Source organism: Ovis canadensis, chromosome 20 (genome assembly GCF_042477335.2).
Source record: "Ovis canadensis isolate MfBH-ARS-UI-01 breed Bighorn chromosome 20, ARS-UI_OviCan_v2, whole genome shotgun sequence".
NCBI classification, from domain to species: Eukaryota; Metazoa; Chordata; class Mammalia; order Artiodactyla; family Bovidae; genus Ovis; species Ovis canadensis.
In genome coordinates, this window is record NC_091264.1 from 18423256 (window position 1) to 18441737 (window position 18482).

The 18482-nt window shown below is 42.2% G+C and overlaps 1 protein-coding gene and 1 pseudogene across 1 annotated transcript in view; both read right to left on the reverse strand.

The window, feature by feature from the left end:
- BEND6 (BEN domain containing 6) overlaps window positions 1-18482 on the reverse strand; it is a 62948-nt gene that overhangs the window by 26979 nt on the left and 17487 nt on the right. The window contains exons 2-3 of the mRNA XM_069562742.1: window positions 17079-17280; window positions 9633-9810 (exon numbers count right to left, since the gene is read on the reverse strand). Of these exons, the coding sequence (XP_069418843.1) occupies window positions 9633-9810; window positions 17079-17198 (298 nt within the window). The 5' untranslated portion in view covers window positions 17199-17280. The remainder of the gene's footprint in view (window positions 1-9632; window positions 9811-17078; window positions 17281-18482) is intronic.
- On the reverse strand, window positions 14683-15241 carry LOC138425875 (ER membrane protein complex subunit 5 pseudogene; annotated as a pseudogene).

Below are 18482 nucleotides of genomic sequence, written 5' to 3' on the forward strand. Positions count from 1 at the left end.
AGAATGTATTAGCTTTGCTTTTATTATTAATTTCCTTCCGTCTTTAAACTTTAATTTTTCACCAGTTACAATTATTTTTCTTGGAGTGTTTATTTTAATTTTAGTATGTTTTATAAGCAGACACATATTTTAAGTTTTTATTTTAGTTAAAAGTAGTAGTCTTTTCCCTAACATACTATTTATTTGTTTAGAAAGCCATTCAGATCAGTTAAATATTCACTCACATATTTCATACAGTCTAAACATCTTTCCACAAGTAAGCTTTCTTTCTCCCTGTATATATATATTTTCTAATCTTTAATGGAAATATGTAAACACACATACACAAAATAGTAAACTCTCATGTACTCCATGCCCCAGTTCCAACTCATGGCCAATCTTATTACACCTGTACCTCCGTCTTCTTTCTCCTCACTTGCAAAATTCCTTCAAGCAAATCACAGCCATCATTTTATTTTATCTGTAAATATTTTCGTGTATATCACCGAAGGTCAGAAATTTAAGAAAACATATATATATATAAAACCATAACACAATTGTTACAACCAGAAATACTTAGCAATAGTTTTTGAATATCATTAAAAAGCAAACTAGCAAGTGATCAGATTTCTCCTTGTTGTTGTCTTTGTTGTTTTCAGTTTGTTTGAATCAGAATCCAAATAAAGTCCACATATTACAATTCATTGGGCTTCCAAAGTGATGCAGCGGTAAAGAATCTGCCTGCCAATACAGGAGATGCAGGAGACACAGGTTGGCTCTCTAGGTCAGAAAGGGCCCCCGGAGTAGGAAATGGCAACCCACTCCAGTATGCTAGCCTGGAGAATTCCATGGGTAGAGGACCCTGGAGGGCTACATTCCTTGGTGTTGCACAGTTGGACACAGCTAGGCACACACGCTAATACAATCCATTGCTGTCTCTTACAAACTATGCTTTTCCTTTCCCTCTTCTAGTTTTTCCCTTGTGATTTATAGTTGTTTTTCGTTGTTGTTCAGTCACTCAGTTGAATCTGACTCTTTGCCACCACATGGACTGCAGCACACCAGGCTGTTAGTTGAAGAAACTGAGTCCTTCGACCTGTAGGATTTCCCACAGTCTGGATTTTGCTGATTGCACCCTTAAGAGAGTGTTTCACATATTCTTTTGTTCCTTGTACTTGGTGTAAATTGGTAGTTAGATCTAAAGGCTTGGAAGTTTAAAAATACTTCCAGCAGAGGGCATTGAATGCATGATAACCTTTTGTTGTAATATTAGCAGCCAATGGTTTTTCCAGTGGTCATGTATGGATGTGAGAGTTGGACTGTGAAGAAAAGCTGAGAGCTGAAGAACTGATGTGTTTGAACTGTGGTGTTGGAGAAGACTCTTGAGAGTCCCTTGGACTGCAAGGAGATCCAACCAGTTCATTCTAAAGGAGATCTGTCTTGGGATTTCTTTGGAAGGAATGATGCTAAAGCTGAAACTCCAGTACTTTGGCCACCTCATGCGAAGAGTTGACTCATTGGGAAAGACTCTGATGCTAGGAGGGATTGGGGGCAGGAGGAGAAGGGGACAACAGAGGATGAGACAGCTGGATGGCATCACCGACTCGGTGGTGATGAACTCTGGGAGTTGATGATGGACAGGGAGGCCTGGCGTGCTGCGATTCATGAGGTTGCAAAACGTTGGATACGACTGAGCAACTGAACTGTACTGAACTGAATGATCACTGCCTAGATTCATTAAATTACAAAGGGTTATGAAATGGTGATATCCTAATTCTTTCCTTCTTCCTTTAGCTAAAATTCTTCCACCAAGGGAAACTTTCTCTCATAATTTCTATAATAATGGCAGGATAAACACTTGATTTTTCAGTCTATATATGCCAGTTTTCAAAACAATGAGTTGGTTCTTTCAGATGGTCATTAAGTTTTCTCTCTTTTGAATGAACTCATGCATGTAAACACACATGAAAACCAATTGCCACAGTCATTATTATTGATGCTTCAATGATAATTTTTGGCCAGTAGGAACCTCTTCCAGTTGACGTGTTCACATGGTCTTTGCTGACCTCCTTCTTTCCCAATAGGACAACATTTTCATCTGCATTTCCCTTCAACGCTCCTGACAAGGCTCATCTTGTCCATTTCCTGGGCAAGTTCTGGAATCAGCTATTTCTCCAGGGAACCGCAGCTCCTTTTAGTGGGAAACAGTATTTCGAGACCATAACCCAGGTGCTAGAAGTGCTCTTTGCTATTGGTTTCTTGTTTCTTCAGTGAATATTATCAGAAAATATGCATTATTAATTTTCAAAAATAAAATTCATCTTGTGTTGAAACTCATTCAAATTCAGAACATGAAGTTTTAAGTTAAACTGTACGGTTATGTTTTTAGTATGCCATATGGTGTGAAACGAGAGCCTAACTTAAACCTGCCCCTCCCCCAACACTGGAATGTCAGTTTGCCCAGCATCCTTTGTTGAATAATTCATCCTTATCCTAAACGGCTTGCAGGACTCACTACGTAGTAAATTGCCAGGCTCACTATGAAATGAAAATGCAGGACTCCTTGTTCAAAGCGTCTTCAGAATTTGAATCTGATGACAGCAACACCTTTAACAAGCATGTGGGGCTTTCGTATGAGCAGAGCCCTGTGTGGCTGTGCTGGCTGCCGTACAGCAAGAAGCAAATACTCTATGCACTTGCCTTGCCAGCCTGTGCTCTGAATGCGTTGCATGTCACCCAGGGCAGTCTTTTCATCATTTCTATTTATCTCACACTCAGCTACACAGCTAGTAGGCGGCAGAGCCAGGGTTTGAACCCAGATGGCTTGATCCCTCTAAACCATGCCCGTGTGCCCTAGTGGCTCTGGGACATTTCTTCTCTGTGTGGAAGGTATTATCTGGGAATGTGTGTTCTGTTCCATTGATCTGCTGCCTCCTGTCCTAGCAAATTGCTTGGAATTATCAGAACCACATGGTTTCATGTTGACAGTATGCCCTCAGATTCTTTTTCAGAATATTCTTACTTGGTTTTACCTATTAATCCTTTCAGGTTAACTTTAGAATAATTATTGTCAAATTATCCCAAAGATAAAAACCCAAAACAAAGCAATTATTCCATTTTGACCGGGATGCCATTGAACTGGCATCTTCTCATCTATGAATTTGAGGTCTTTCTATTCAGATTTTGTATTTTTTTTTGTTTATCTGTGACCACATTGAGTCTTTGTTGCTGCATGCGGGCTTTCTCTAGTCGTGGAGGGCGGGAGCTCCTCTCCAGCTATGGTGTGAAGGCTTCTCTTGTTGCGGAGCATAGGTTCTGGACTGCAGGCTCGTTAACTGTGGCGCACCAGCTTTGTTGTCCCGAGGTATACGGGATCTTCCTAGTCCAGGGATCGAACCTACGTCCACTGCATTAGCAGGAGGCTTCTTAACCACTAGGCGATCAGGGAACTGCAGATTTGTGTATTTCTCTGTTGAGGTTTTAATTTCCCATCATAGATCCTACACATTCTGTGCCCAGTTGCTAGCTGTGTCTGACTCTTTGTGACCCTATGGACTGTAGCCCTCCAGGCTCCTCTGTCCATGGGATTTCCCAGGCAAGAATCCTGGAGCAGGTTGCCATTTCCTCCTCCAGGGGATCTTCATCTTCCCAACCCAGGGACTGAAACTGCCTCCTGTGTCTCCTGCATCTCCTGCATTGGCAGGTGGACTCTTTACCACTGAGCCACCCGGGAAGCCAGCACATTTCTTGTTAGGGTAACTAGTAGATATTTTATAGCTATTTGTAATTAATATGTGTAGATTCTTTTTATTTTTTAGGGATATAACCAGCCGTTTCTGATCTTTAAGAAAATTACTGTTAGATTTGGGGTACCTATTATGTACTAGCATTTATTTTTTAAATACAATAAGGCTTATAATGAAAAATAGGAGTCCTCTGCCCTACTGCTGGGAGAAGGCAATGGCACCCCCCTCCAGTACTCTTGCTTGGAAAATCCCATGGATGGAGGAGCCTGGTAGGCTGCAGTCCATGGAGTCACTAAGAGTCGGAGGCGACTGAGCGACTTCCCTTTCACTTTTCACTTTCATGCATTGGAGAAGGAAATGGCAACCCACTCCAGTGTTCTTGCCTGGAGACGCGGGGACGGGGGAGCCTGGTGGGCTGCCGTCTCTGGGGTCTCCCAGAGTCGGACACGACTGAAGCGACTCAGCAGCAGCAGCAGCCCTACTGCTACGACTCTGGATTACCTAGTGCTTTAGAGGGAGACTTTCTAATTCATTTACCTGTTTCTCTGGCCATTTACTGCTACGACTCTGGATTACCTAGTGCTTTAGAGGGAGACTTTCTAATTCATTTACCTGTTTCTCTGGTCATTACCATTACAGTCTTTAATAACAAGCGTAAGCATAACCAACTACTCTTATTTTTTTCAGATTCATACAATTGTTTACTGACTTTCGACTATGTCATCTCTCAGTTTCACATTTCTCTCAGTCATCTCTCTCCTGGAACCCCCTCCACCTCTGAACCAGCTGCTTCCGGCCCACTGTGGAGCTGTTCCCCTGGAATGTCCCCTCACTATTAGTCTGGGGCTGCTCTCTGTCCCTTTCCTGAACTGGACCACCATTTTCAGATGGACTTTCTAGATTCACTGTCTCATTTAGAGGAACACACCCTCCCTTAATTTTTGACAAAGGAAGCGCAGGAAGAACACTGAGCCGTTTTAAGTGTGGCAGTATCATTATTCTGTCCTCACACTTGGTTGATGGTTTCACTGGGTATAGAAGTCTAGGTTTAACTCATTTCTCCTCAGAATGTTAAAGGCATTGCTCAACTGCCTTGGAACTTCCAGTGTTGCTGGTGAAAAGTCCAACATCATCTGACCCCCATGCCTTAGCAGGTAACACGCTTGCTCCCTCTGAAAGCTTCTGGATCTTCCCTTCCTAGTGTTCTGAAACTTCGCGTTATTGTGCCTTAAATAAGCCTTTTTGCTTTTGGTGGCATCTTTCAGTCTAGAATTTTATGTCTTTCAGTTCTAGAAGTGTACTGTATTTGTTTTTAAGATAATTCCTCCCTTTTCTCTCTCCTCGGTATCAGGACCTCTTTTCTTTGGGTGTTTGACCTCCTGGACTCATTCTCTGTTTTCCCTAATCTCTTTTATTTCCCTTTTCTTCGTCTCCTTGTTGCGATATCTATAAGACTTTCTTAACTTTCACTTCCAGACATTTTATTGATGTCTTTGACTGTTCCTCCCTTAAACCACCCGTTTCACGGAGCCTCCCTCTGCTCCCAGCATTTTCTCTGTTTCCTGTGACCTCACTTTCCCCTTTGTTTCCATCTCTGCATTACATGTTAGGGGAGTTCCTCCAATGATCACACCCCTTCCCTCAACTGTGCCCAGAGTCCCTGAGTTCATGGCTTTGGATCAGCCTCTCCTAAGAGAGCACACCCGTCCTTTGCTGCGGGAAGGGTGAAAGTTGCCAGCTGCACAGGAGAAATGTGAGACTTTGGGTCCCAAAGGGTTTTGAGGAAGTTTTTCAATGACTCCTCCAGTTTTCACACTATCAGGACTAACATAATCCCTTTCTCAAGCACAATTCTAAGCCTTCTGTGTTTCTCAGCTGTGATATGGCTTATTTCCTTTGACTTCCTCTTCCTCCGTCCCCTGCCTGTACCTCCCCCCCTGCATCACAGACACCGAGCTTTCAGATTTCTCCAGATGGACTCAGTTACCACTCATCCATCTGCTCTCAGCTTCTCAAATTCTATCGGCATCTTTTATCTGCTGTGGTCTCCTTTTGAGTTTTCTTGGTCCTTGTGGTTTTATGCATTTTAAGTTTCTTTTTCATAGGATTTCAAGAAAACAGGGAGATTCACACATTTAACTAAAGCTTTGTTAAAAATCAGAAACAAAGGGAGACCAGCCTTGAAAATTCCCCAAGCAGACAAAACCAGTTAATCACACAAACAAGGCTTAATTTAGCTTGTTTTGCAAGACTTAACTTGTCCTGGGCCATTTCTTGTTTTCATCTCTGAAAAATCATAAACAAAACTTGAACTGCTTCCCAAGGTTGATATCAGGCAACCCCTGACCAATTCCCTGCCATTAAAAACAATTCTAATATTATAACCAATACTATAAAGAAGTGTAAACAGTCACTGCTTTCTCACTATACAAGCTGCTTTATAAAAGTATACCCCTGAGCCTCATTCCATATTCTGATTTGAGTGCTCCTGATTAGCAAACTGTCTTTTTGATGTGAGCACAATAAACTTTTAATGATTACTACTTCAGTGATCCATTGGTTTTACTTTGCCTATGTCTGAAACTTTGACAGCTTTCTGCTATATTTAAATGAACCTCGGCAAAACTTAATTGAGTTTTCCTTCTTTACTGACATCTCTTTAGTTAATAGAGTTGAGTTTTCAGCTAAGGCATTATTTTTCCTGGGTATATATTCACCCTTTATACATAGTAACAATTTAATAGCATTCTGTACAGAAGAGATATCACTTCTTTCCTTCTTTATGTTACTGCGCTGGTTAGTTGTGGTTCACAAGATCTGTTTCAAATGTTTAACATGTGCACACAGAGCCCACACATCTGCCATCCTGAGCGTCTAGAATGGCATATATGTTCTGCCATATTTCTTAGTTAGTAGGCTTTATAGACAGAAAAACTGATTCTTAGTTCAAAGAATACCGCTGAGCAAAAGATGACTAACCACCGTGCACTCTTCTCTCAGATCCCTTTCTTACTTGGATTATATATGAAATTTCAACTTTTTGATATCGTCCCACTTCCCAACTATAGATTCGCAAGGAGACCTACTATGACCCACATTTAAAACACACATGCTCTTTCTCAAATCCCCATCCTCCTTGACCACCTATTTTTTTCCCATAGCTTTTTCCACTAGCTAACATAGTATGTAATTTATTTAATCACTATTTTTCATGATCTTGATTGCTTGCCTCACTGGAATGTGAGTTTCACGAGAGCAGGGATCTTTTGCTATTTTGTTCACTGGGTTTTCCTAGGTACCTACAGCAGTGCCTGATATATAGAGGACTTTATAAATATTGGTTGAATGAAGAAATGCATGCATGAATACTGCAGTGGCAGCTGGCAGTTCCTGACTCTTCCTCTTTGCCTGAAGTCCAGCCAATGGCCAATTTCACTTTGGTTTCCAGGAGTACATTCCAGTGTGTGCACATGCGGGGGGGCAGACAATATTAAATATGGAATAGAGGATTTAGGGTTGCAAATACCAAAGAGGAAACAAAGCAAGGGAGGGGGATAAAAAACGTTGTGAGGAAAGAGGGGCTGATAGTTTAAATGGAGAGAGTAAGTCAGGGCAAAAATGAATTTAGAGTGAAGTCTTGAAGTATGTGGGGGTGCAAACCACATGGATATCTGGGGGAGTAACATCTCAGGCCAAGGAGAAAGTTGGTACTGAGACCCTGAAGTCAGATCACCTCTGATGTATTCAGAGGGAAAACAAGCGGTCCAGGGTGGGTTGAATCACAAAGAAGGAGGGGGAGAGAATAGAAAACAAGGCTAGAAAGGTAGGTGGCGGGGAGGTGCCTGGATCATGTAAGGACTCTAGGTCATAAAACTGACCTTGGTTCTTCCCCCTGTGAGGTGGACATGCACCAAAGAGTTTTCAGAGAGGAACGGCATGAGCTGGCCGCCAAGGAGCAGGGTTGTAACTGCTGCGTATTGAGAGGGGACTGCACAGGAGCATGAGCAAAAGGGCAAGACCAGGGAGAAAGCCGCCGTGATAGCTGGGGGAGAGATGCTGGTGATCTGGACTAGTCTAAACCAGAGATATTCTGAAGGGGAAGTTGGTAGGATTTGCCAAGAGACTGAGTGTAGGATGTCAAAGCACTACAAGATAGCATCGTGATTTTTGACTTGAGAAACTTTCACCACGCAGTTAGCCTTAACCAAGACAAGGAAGAAGGAAATACAGAGCAGATGGAGGGGAAGGCTGGGCACACGGACGGGACAGGCGGGCCTGGGATACCTGCCAGTCATGCAAATACAGCCAGACAGAGTCAGGAGCTAAAGGGGGAAGTCCAGGCCAGAGGTACGTCTGAGAATCAGTTACTGTTGAATTTAACACCATAGAATTGGACATGAGCCCCTGTGGATTGCACGCAGACAGCAAAGAAAGGAGTCCAAGGGCTGAGCCTGGGCATCCTTAGATATTTGGAGGGTAAAATGATGCAATGAGGCAGACACACAGACCAGGGTGGAAAGCTCAGCAGCACGTGAGGAAACGGGTGTCCTCGAAGCCAAGGGAGGAGAGGAGGCCAAGGCATCAAAAGTAGCAGGCACTTAATGGGCCCCTTCAGAAATGACCTTTGGGGTCAGCAGTATGGAATACTGTGGGCTGAACTGTGTATCCCCCAAAAAGAGATGCTGAAGTCTAACCTCCAAAATCTCAGAGTGTGACCCTATTTGGAAATAGGGTCTTACAGATGGAATCAAGTTAAAATGAGGTAGGCCTTAATCCAAAATGACTGACATCCTTATAAAAAGGAAAACTGCAAAAATCTCACCAGGAAAAACCATCAGTTATAAAAATGCAATATTTAAGATGTAAAAAATAAAGAGAGAATAGCTTGTTGGTGGAATAAATATCGTATTTCCAATCACATCTCCCTGTTTCTACTTAAAACTAAGAAGCCTTCAACTTAACCAACAACTGTAGGAAGGCATCTGAGCCATCCCACTGTGTCGATCTAGCTCACGACATTGTTCTGTCTCCTGCCATTTCTGCCTCCCAGAATACTGCAAGATCGTCGTCTTTATTTCCATGGCCACAGCCCTGTGCGAGGCTGCCATCCTGCTAGTATGAGGTCTGGAACACCTTTCAGAGTGGTTCTCCCCACTTTCCTTTCTGTGCTCCTTGTCCTTATTCTGTACACAGCAGCCAGAGGGATGTATTTTCAAAGTACACTATGTGTTTACTGTTTTATGTTGGAAAGAATGCTTTCCAACACAGAATATAATTCAGCTGTAAAAATAGTGCCTGATGCTGAACTACAAATGGGAAACATAATTAAAAAAATAAACACCTAAACATAATATGTTGATAGGTTCTGCCAAAAGGCATTATACCAGGGGACTTTTAATTTTCTTGGGCCTCTCTTTCTCCTTTGTAAGTCTTCAATAGAACGGGATTATTTTCCACTCCTCCCAATTCTAAATCTGAAATTTAATATATGGAATCTTTAATTCCAGTGATTCTATAAGGGATCACCACAGGCCCCGTTTTCTAGCGCTTCATTAGCAGAGGGGAACGAGATTAGTACATCGTGAACACATTAATCTATCTCTTGTCTAACTGATCTTTTCTGTCTAGGCCTATATTAAATGCTCAGTAAATATTTGTTGTACATTGCTAAATGAATACAACATTTGGTATTTTTTAGGAATAATCTAAAATTTTCTAAGCAATAAACTGAGGATTTGATAGAGTGTATCCATGTTAAATTGCACAATCATAGATTTTCTTAAAATGTAGTTTTTAAGTTTTTCTCTAAGGCACTGATTTTTTCATTCTTGACAACTGATTTAAATACTTTCCACTCACCAAGTATTTTTCTTTTTATCTAAAAATGTCAATCTTCCCCAGGTTTACCTTGCAGCATGACCAAAGACTGTCGAAGGCGGCTGTTTTCTTTCCGGATGTTTGTTAGTTTTTGTTTCAGCCTTTTTATTTTTGTGCACAATTCCTCCTTTGACAGTTCTGCTAAAGGCTCTTCATCCTCACTGGAGCTTTCACCAGGCAGAAAGGCATTTCCCGAATATGGGTCTCTCTAAAATACAAGGCAGGCACAACAAAAGCATCAAGGCAGCTTTGTGGTTTATCCTGTGTTCTGGATGCTGCTGGGACTTAATCAGACCTACAGGCTCCTGCTCTCCCAGGAGGGAGCTGGGTCCTTGCAAGCGATCTAGCCTCAGCCTGGTCCTCCACCATGCAGGGGAGCTCAGAGTAGGGGAGGACATCAAAGCTTCACACACACGACTTTCTCAAAACAGTCATCAGGATTCTGACTTTCAGCTTAATGTCAGTGAAAAACACCAAGTAGAAAAATAGAATAAAAGAGCAGAAACAACCAGAGTGCTATTCAGATCTTCATAACTCATCCACATCCTCCATTTTTCTCCCATTGTCTCATCCTCAGCCTCTCTGTTGAGACTAAGCCATGAGGCCAATTTGGGAGTTTATTCCACCAGAGAAAGGAGGGAGATTTACCCAGAACAAAGCACTGATGTTTACCTTTTAGTTTAAAAGATATTTTTTGAGGACAGCAGGACAACAGTCTGAAATGTGTACACTTGAGCTGTAAAACCTAGGCTGTGCAGAGAAAGAGAAAAATTTTCTCAAATTATAAAGCTTATCTTTATATTTATATAAATCTAAATCTGGGAAATTACAACAGAATAGAATTTATAAAGGTCCAAACCTAGAAGCCTGGAGTATGTTTCTAAAAATAAACTTCAAAGGAGAAGAGACAGAGGCACGTGTACACCTGGAACTGACATGGCACTGTCAGTCAGCTACACTGCAACACGTTTTATAGAGAGAGAGATGAAGGCATGGCATCAAGAAAGTTCCTGCTGAACAGGAGGGGGAGAGACTTCCTGGGGCCGGGTTGAGGAGCAAGAGGGATTAGGGACAAGAACGACAGAAACATTCATGTCTGCTCTTCCTGCCCTGACCTTTGTGGGAATGGAGGTGGATCACCAGGGTCAGGGGAGATGCCAGAAACATCCAGATGAATGAAGGCAGTCTAGGCAGCAGGGCCGGCTCCAGGCTTTTCAGTGCACCATACATGCCTTAAATGGGCTCCCTGTCCAGCACCATCAGGGCAACGCAGTGCCCTTCTGGGCCCCAGATCAGAAATGGTCAAAAGGGGTGTGTGGCCAGGTGAACCAGAGACAGTGTCCAGACCCCTCGGAGATCAGGCAAAGCAGCCGGAGAATCTGAATGTTCCCTGTGTCCCAGTCACGAACTGGGTACGTGCTGGGGGAACAGGGGGACAGAGAGGCTACCGTGACAGAACCTTACAGAAGATGGCAGTGGGTTCCAGCATAGCAAACATCAGTAGACGGTGCCAACAGGACCCCCGGGGGGCTGGAGGGACCCCTGTGCCTCAGCAGTCACAGTACTGGACACCCAGGAACCACAGAGAAGACTCGAGCCTGGGCGGAAGAGCAGCTGCCCCTCCGCAGACGCTGCATGATGTAGAAAACTCCTCAAAACTTGAATCATTTCTTAGAAAAAAACAGGAAGCGGAGGAGGGTGAGAGTCTAGTCTCACTGAGACTTAAATCATACCAATATCTCAAAGGGACTTTTAAACCCCGGAAGACTCTAACTGTAATTCACTGTCAATGGACAAGTTCAAATTTCCCATTCCCCCACTTCCTTGTCAAGCAGGGAAGGAGAATTGAAAGCCAGGTAGGATCAGTTATAGGAAATACAATTTTGTTTTTGTATGATTGGTAATGTATACGTTTAACCTCACTCCTTATTTTACAAATATATAAATCTATATATGTGTATATATTTCATTATTCCATATATGTATGTGACATATATAATATATATATATATACTGGTAATGAAAGTGACTATTGTCCTATGTGGGCAAGTAGTTAATGTATTCACAGTAGATATATAAATTTTAAATTAAAAGATGATAGATTTGGTTAAATAGAAATGAAATATTTTTGAAAAAAACTGAAGGATGCCTATTGAGAGCATAATTCTATGCAGAGCAATTGGAAAAAAAGCAGAATACATGATCTAGTTCTTGCAGCAAAAGAGAGAAATAAAATCAAGCTAAAGCGAATCCATTTGTAACCATCATTGGAAGACAAAGTTAATAGACAATAGATTTAGCTGCTGCTGCTGCTAAGCCGCTTCAGTCGTGTCCGACTCTGTGCGACCCATAAAAGGCAGCCCACCAGGCTCCTCCATCCCTGGGATTCTCCAGGCAAGAACTCTGGAGTGGGTTGCCATTTCCTCTCCAATGCATGAAAGTGAAAGGTGAAAGTGAAAAGTGAAAGTGAAGTCGCTCAGTCGTGTCTGACTCTTCGTGACCCCATGGATTTTAGCCCACCAGGCTCCTCCGTCCATGGGATTTTCCAGGCAAGAGTACTGGAGTGGGGTGCCATTGCCTTCTCTATGATAGATCTAGAGAAAATTTCTAAAACCTACAACAGATAAGGTATATGTGCCAATCAACAAGAAGAGAACATATTCCCTGCAGAATATGTGAAGAAACCCAGCAGAAAGTATAAAAACTCAGTAGAGGTAGGGGCAGTGACGGAGCCTGCTGGCTATCTCCAGGCCTTTGTTCTCCTACTCCTCTAAATATTACTGTAGGTTTTTAGCGGAGCAGGTGGGTGTCAGCTAGATTACATTTTCCAGACTCCGGGGCATCTCAGTGTGGCTTTGTGACTAAGCTTCCACCAATCAACAGGAGTAGAAACCATGTGTACCAACACTGGGTCATGACCTTAGGAGCAACGGGCATGTTTTATCCTGCCTCAATTCTCCTTTTTCTACTGGCAAAGAGAGAGGCGTGACCCAGAGGCCAAGGCTGTGTGTTCAGGAAGGTAGATAGAGAAGATAAGAGGGATCCTCAACATTGTGGAGCTGCCATAGCAACCAGGGCTCTGCTTCCTGTTGTGTGAAAGGGAAATAAACTATCTTTATGCACCACTGTGACGTTTGGCTCTTTGTTACAGCTTTTGCAACATGCATCCTAATGTAGATGCTATAAACTAGAAGCCAGATACCCAAAAAGTGACATATGTTTCAACTACTTAGAGGTCAGGCTGTGACAAAAAGAGCACAGGTATAACGTGTTGGAAGGTCACTGACTCTTGTTAGGCCTCAGTGATGACACAGTTGATACACAGTCACCTGCAATGCCTTGGGAGGCAGACCATGTGCTTGTCGAGCCTGGAAAGAGATGTCTGTGTGCATCAGTGACCTCCTTTCGGTGCTAGCTGGTTTGCAGAAACGGAAGACTTTCTTCATCCATTGACCCTGAGAATGCAGCAAGTGATCTAAACTGAGTCCAGTGTTAAATCTTCAAGGCTTGAAAAAAAAAATGATGTCTATATCTAAATTGCAGGAGGTAAGCCTGTGACCTCAAGGCTTTCTCAGGAGCTTCTGTTTAAGTGCTCCCTGCCAGACACTGAAATCCATCCCGAAAGTAAACCTTGGCTTCAGAGCGTTACCTTCAAGGCTTTAGTTTCACATGGGAATTAACTCACTGCCAAAAGATGGAGAGAAAAGAGGCTGGGCAGCCTTAATAAAAGAGGAGAGTTTTCAGGCTTATTTAGGACCAAATAAGATGTGTGGCAGTAGTTACTTGCAAGGAAACCAAATAGAAAGAGTTTGATCAGCTGTTAAAGTTTTTGAGAGACACAACTTGCAAAAGAAACTATAACACTGGCCTGCTAGAGCAGGTGAACTGTTTTATCCTCAAGGAACCTCTGGACCCCCATACCTGCACTAGCAAATTGAAACAAGATATCATTTTCTCCCCTCACTTACCAAATATATGCAATAAGGACATAAATGCTGTGTGTTGGCTGCTACTGCTGCTACTGCTGCTAAGTCGCTTCTGTCGTGTCCGACTCTGCGACCCCAGAGACAGCAGCCCATCAGGCTCCCCCATCCCTGGGATTCTCCAGGCAAGAACACTGGAGTGGGTTGCCATTTCCTTCTCCAATGCATGAAAGTGAAAAGTGAAAGGGAAGACGCTCAGTCGTGTCCGACTCTTAGTGACCCCATGGACTGCAGCCTACCAGGCTCCTCCGTCCATGGGATTTTCCAGGCAAGAGTACTGGAGTGGGGTGCCATTGCCTTCTCCAACTAATTCACTAGTTTAGTATGCAATAAAAGAACAGAGGCTTTGAATAAGTTAAGCTGGCTAGTAATAACTAATCAGTTTTCTTCAGTGATCACTGTTCTTCTACATAGGCAGGATAATTAATTCACGGATGGTCTTTCTGGTCTATCTTCAACTATTCTCACACTACATAATCAATTAGGGACATCTTTTTACAGATACATGAAGAGAACGCAGGTAGCTTTATGGAAGGTGAGTTTGCTAAATCTATTTGTTGTGACAGGGAACTTCTGACACAGAACTTGCTCACTGCACACTGAACCCCGGAGAGGTGATGAAACAAGACAGCTGATGTTAGCAGGTACACGGGCGTGGGGTAGGGTGAGAAGTCACGGATAAATTAAACACCGGCAAGTATCTGCTGAAGCAGAGCCCCTTTTTAGGAGGCATAAGAAAAACTGGTAAGTCACCATTTTGGTCTCTTTAGAGAAATCCATTTGTTGTTAAGAACTTAAGACCGTTTACTACCATTCATACTGCAAAATGCAGTAGTCACACTATTTCCAAAAGGATCCTAAAAACTGTAGTGCAAAAGGAATCTAAGAAAATAAATAATTACAAAGCCATCAACATTTTTCAAAGAAATGTGCTCAAAACAGTGACTTTTACAAAAAATGGGAATTTGTTTTAAATGAAAAAAGAATTCTGTCTTTGAAAGATCAAAGACTCATTTCACAGATAACTTATACTGCATTAATGACTTGATTAACGGTGTACAAATAAGGGTCACAGACTTTTTTAATTAGGTCTAAGCGATCAATATAAATACTGATGGGGGAGTGTTTTGTATCCCAAACTCCAATATTCCAGCTTTGTGTCCTGTCCTGTTATTATAATTTGTAAAAATCTTAACGACACAGTGATTCAAGTTTTTGTAACTTCAATGATGTATTAGAGGACAATGCATCTTGATTTGAAGAATTTATTGTATCCGAAGGCCGGAACAGTACTTGACCACGATGATTAAATATATAAAATGATAAGTGATTCCTTAGTGTGTCAAATGTCTTATTTTTTAGTTCTGAAGTGGCATCCAGGTCTTTAAACTCCCCTGCACTATGAACTATACCATAACAGGTAACTGCAAAGGCCAGGAGTGTCTGAAGACCTATATCTATTGGCAGTGATTCATCTTCCTTTTCTGTTAATTGCCTATAAGAACGAGGCTGTGCAGCGGAAAAGGCCGCATGGGCTAGGGCAAAGCGGCCGATGCCCACCAGCCCCTTCCATAGCAGGGAAGCACAAACACGGAACCCTGAGGCGCTGCTGCTGGGCAGGCGGACCAACGCACACCTTCTGGAAAGTAATTTCATTGTCATATGAAAGCAATTATCCCAGAGACATTCTCACGCTGTTTCTTAAAAGGACATGAATATGGACACTTACTTTGTCATTGTTTGTAGTACTAAGATGCTGGAGGAAATCTAAGTCTTCCTCACTGGAGGAAAGCACATGTGAAGTAATGAATGCCATGCTTTGTCAGACACAATGAATCATGCATAATAGCAGTATAGACAGAAGCTAAAAGCAGCACTGATTGAAAAATCAGAAACAGATTGAGGTGTATATTATGATACCAGCATACTACTAAGTGAGGTGCAAGATGATGGAGCCATAATGTACAGTACAGCGTGATTTGTAGAAAGAAGAAGACTGGAAACAAGCCATATCCATGCTAGGGGCCTGGATAAGCAAAAAAGGGTACATACGCCCAGGGGGTGCTGACGTACAGAAGAGAAAGTTCTTTATGCACTAATAGAAAGATCTGCAAAATATGCTAAATAAAAAAAAGCAAAGTACAAAGCAGCCTATCTAGTAAGTTACTCTTTGTGCAGAAGAGGGGATAAGAATATCTACATTCAATTTGCTCTATTTTAACCAAGAAACACTGGGATGATAAACAAGAAAGCCAAACAGGCGGTTCTCTGAGATGGGGGCTGGGGGGTGGGGAACAGGATGGGTAGGAGATGTTTTACAGGCACACACACACACACACACTATATACATATATATATAATATGATATATATATAATGATCATACTATATATTATATATATATACTATATATACACTATATAATTCTTAGCCTTTTGATTTTTTAATTACCCAAAGGTGCTTCATTTAATTTTTATTTTATTTTAAAAATCTAAAATTTTATATTGGAGTATAGTTGATTAACAGTATTTCATTAATTTCTGGTGAAAAAGGCTTCATTTTAAATTTAGGTTCCTGACTCTGTGCTTGTGCCTCCAACACTTTTACAAGGATTTTCTGTCCCTCTATAAGGAAAGAATGTGTAATCCAGTCACGGACACACTTGGCAGACACAGACCCACCATATGCCCAGCTGAGATATTTCATTTCAGAAAACCTCGTAGGATCTTTTGGTCTCACAGAGCCAACTTCTCAAAGTCAGCCTGGGTACATTCCACACGTGGATTTTGGTACTTCCCCAAACTTCTGGGTTTAAAGGTAAACAATTCTATTGCCAGGGGTTCAAGTCAGTCTAGCTTTGTTAGACTGGGCAGCCTAGGACGGACATGTGCCACATGCCGGACCATTCTCGATGCCTCTAGACACCATTCCCAGGGACTAAAAAATATTCTAAACCATAAAAAAAATTAAAAATATATGCACACAAACACTTCATGCATTACAAAGACACACAAAAAGGCACAGAATAAACACAGGGATAGTTTGTCGAAAGTGTAGGAGGAGAATATGAGTAGGGAACTCAGATCAAAAAGGAATAAATGAATGAATTCAAACAAGAAAGGGGCCCTGACTACAAACAGCGTCAAAAAAGAAACGCAGCCAGTAAATTTTAGAAGACGTGTTCCAATTTCTCCAGTGGTTTGAGGAAGAAAAACACATTTTTGATGGTTTGCTAATCTTTAATATACCAGGATATCAAGGAAAGTTTGAACAATGCATAATTGGCCACACTTCAATAGAAGTACATAAGATGTCTTTTGAGTATGTTTCTAATTCAACTTGTTCAATAATAAAAAGATAACATGAAATTTTATTCCTTCAGTTGAATAAAGAATTAAAGGGAAGAATAAATTGAGACAAGAGGGGGAAATGCAGCAGTAAATTGAGAAAGGAATTGTGGAGTCGCGGGGGACCCCCAGCAGCAGCACACCCACCTGGGCTTTGTCTGGGACACTGTTCACATTCTCTGAGTCCATCGGCTCCGTCCTTTTCCTCTTTCCTTTTCTGAGAGCTTGGGAATCAGTGGTTTCCTCTGTTTGAAAGATCGTCTGCATTTTTCTTAGTTACCAAAGGTTTTGTGAAATTGTGGGAGGAGGGAAAGCCCATGAGATGGGGATATTCTGTTAATATTTTGCCCTAAAATGAAAAACAAGAGAAAAACATGGTTTGAAAAGATCCATGCACGCCTGTGTTTATTGCAACACTGTTTACGACAGCCAAGACATGGAAGCAACCTAAATGTCACCAACAAAGGAATGGATAAAGGAGGTATGGTACATATATACACAGACCACTTCAGTTCAGCTCAGTCACTCAGTCGTGTCTGACTCTTTGCGACCCCATGAATCGCAGCACGCCAGGCCTCCCTGTCCATCACCAACTCCCGGAGTTCACTCAGACTCACGTCCATCGAGTTAGGGATGCCATCCAGCTATCTCATCCTCGGTCGTCCCCTCCTCCTCCTGCCCTCAATCCCTCCCAGCATCAGAGTCTTTTCCAATGAGTCAACTCTTCACATGAGGTGGCCAAAGTATTGGAGTTTCAGCTTTAGCATCATTCCTTCCAAAGAAATCCCAGGGCTAATCTCCTTTAGAATGGACTGGTTGGATCTCCTTGCAGTCCAGGGGACTCTCAAGAGTCTTCTCCAACACCACAGTTCAAAAGCATCAATTCTTTGGCGCTCTGCCTTCTTCACAGACCAACTCTCACATCCTTACACGACCACTGGAAAAACCATAGCCTTGACTAGACGGACCTTAGTCGGCAAAGTAATGTCTCTGCTTTTGAGTATGCTGTCTAGGTTGGTCATAACTTTTCTTCCAAGGAGTAAGCATCTTTTAATTTCATGGCTGCAGTCACCATCTGCAGTGATTTTGGAGCCCCCCAAAATAAAGTCTGACACTGTTTCCACTGTTTCCCCATCTATTTCCCATGAAGTGATGGGACCAGATGCCATGATCTTCGTTTTCTGAATGTTGAGCTTTAAGCCAACTTTTTCACTCTCCTCTTTCACTTTCATCAAGAGGCTTTTTAGCTCCTCTTCACTTTCTGCCATAAGGGTGGTGTCCTCTGCATATCTGAGGTTAGTGATATTTCTCCCGGCAATCTTGATTCCAGCTTGTGTTTCTTCCAGTCCAGCGTTTCTCATGATGCACTCTGCATAGAAGTTAAATAAGCAGGGAGACAATATACAGCCTTGATGTACTCCTTTTCCTATTTGGAACCAGTCTGTTGTTCCATGTCCAGTTCTAATTGTTGCTTCCTGACCTGCATACAGATTTCTCAAGAGGCAGGTCAGGTGGTCTGGTATTCTCATCTCTTCAAGAATTTTCCACAGT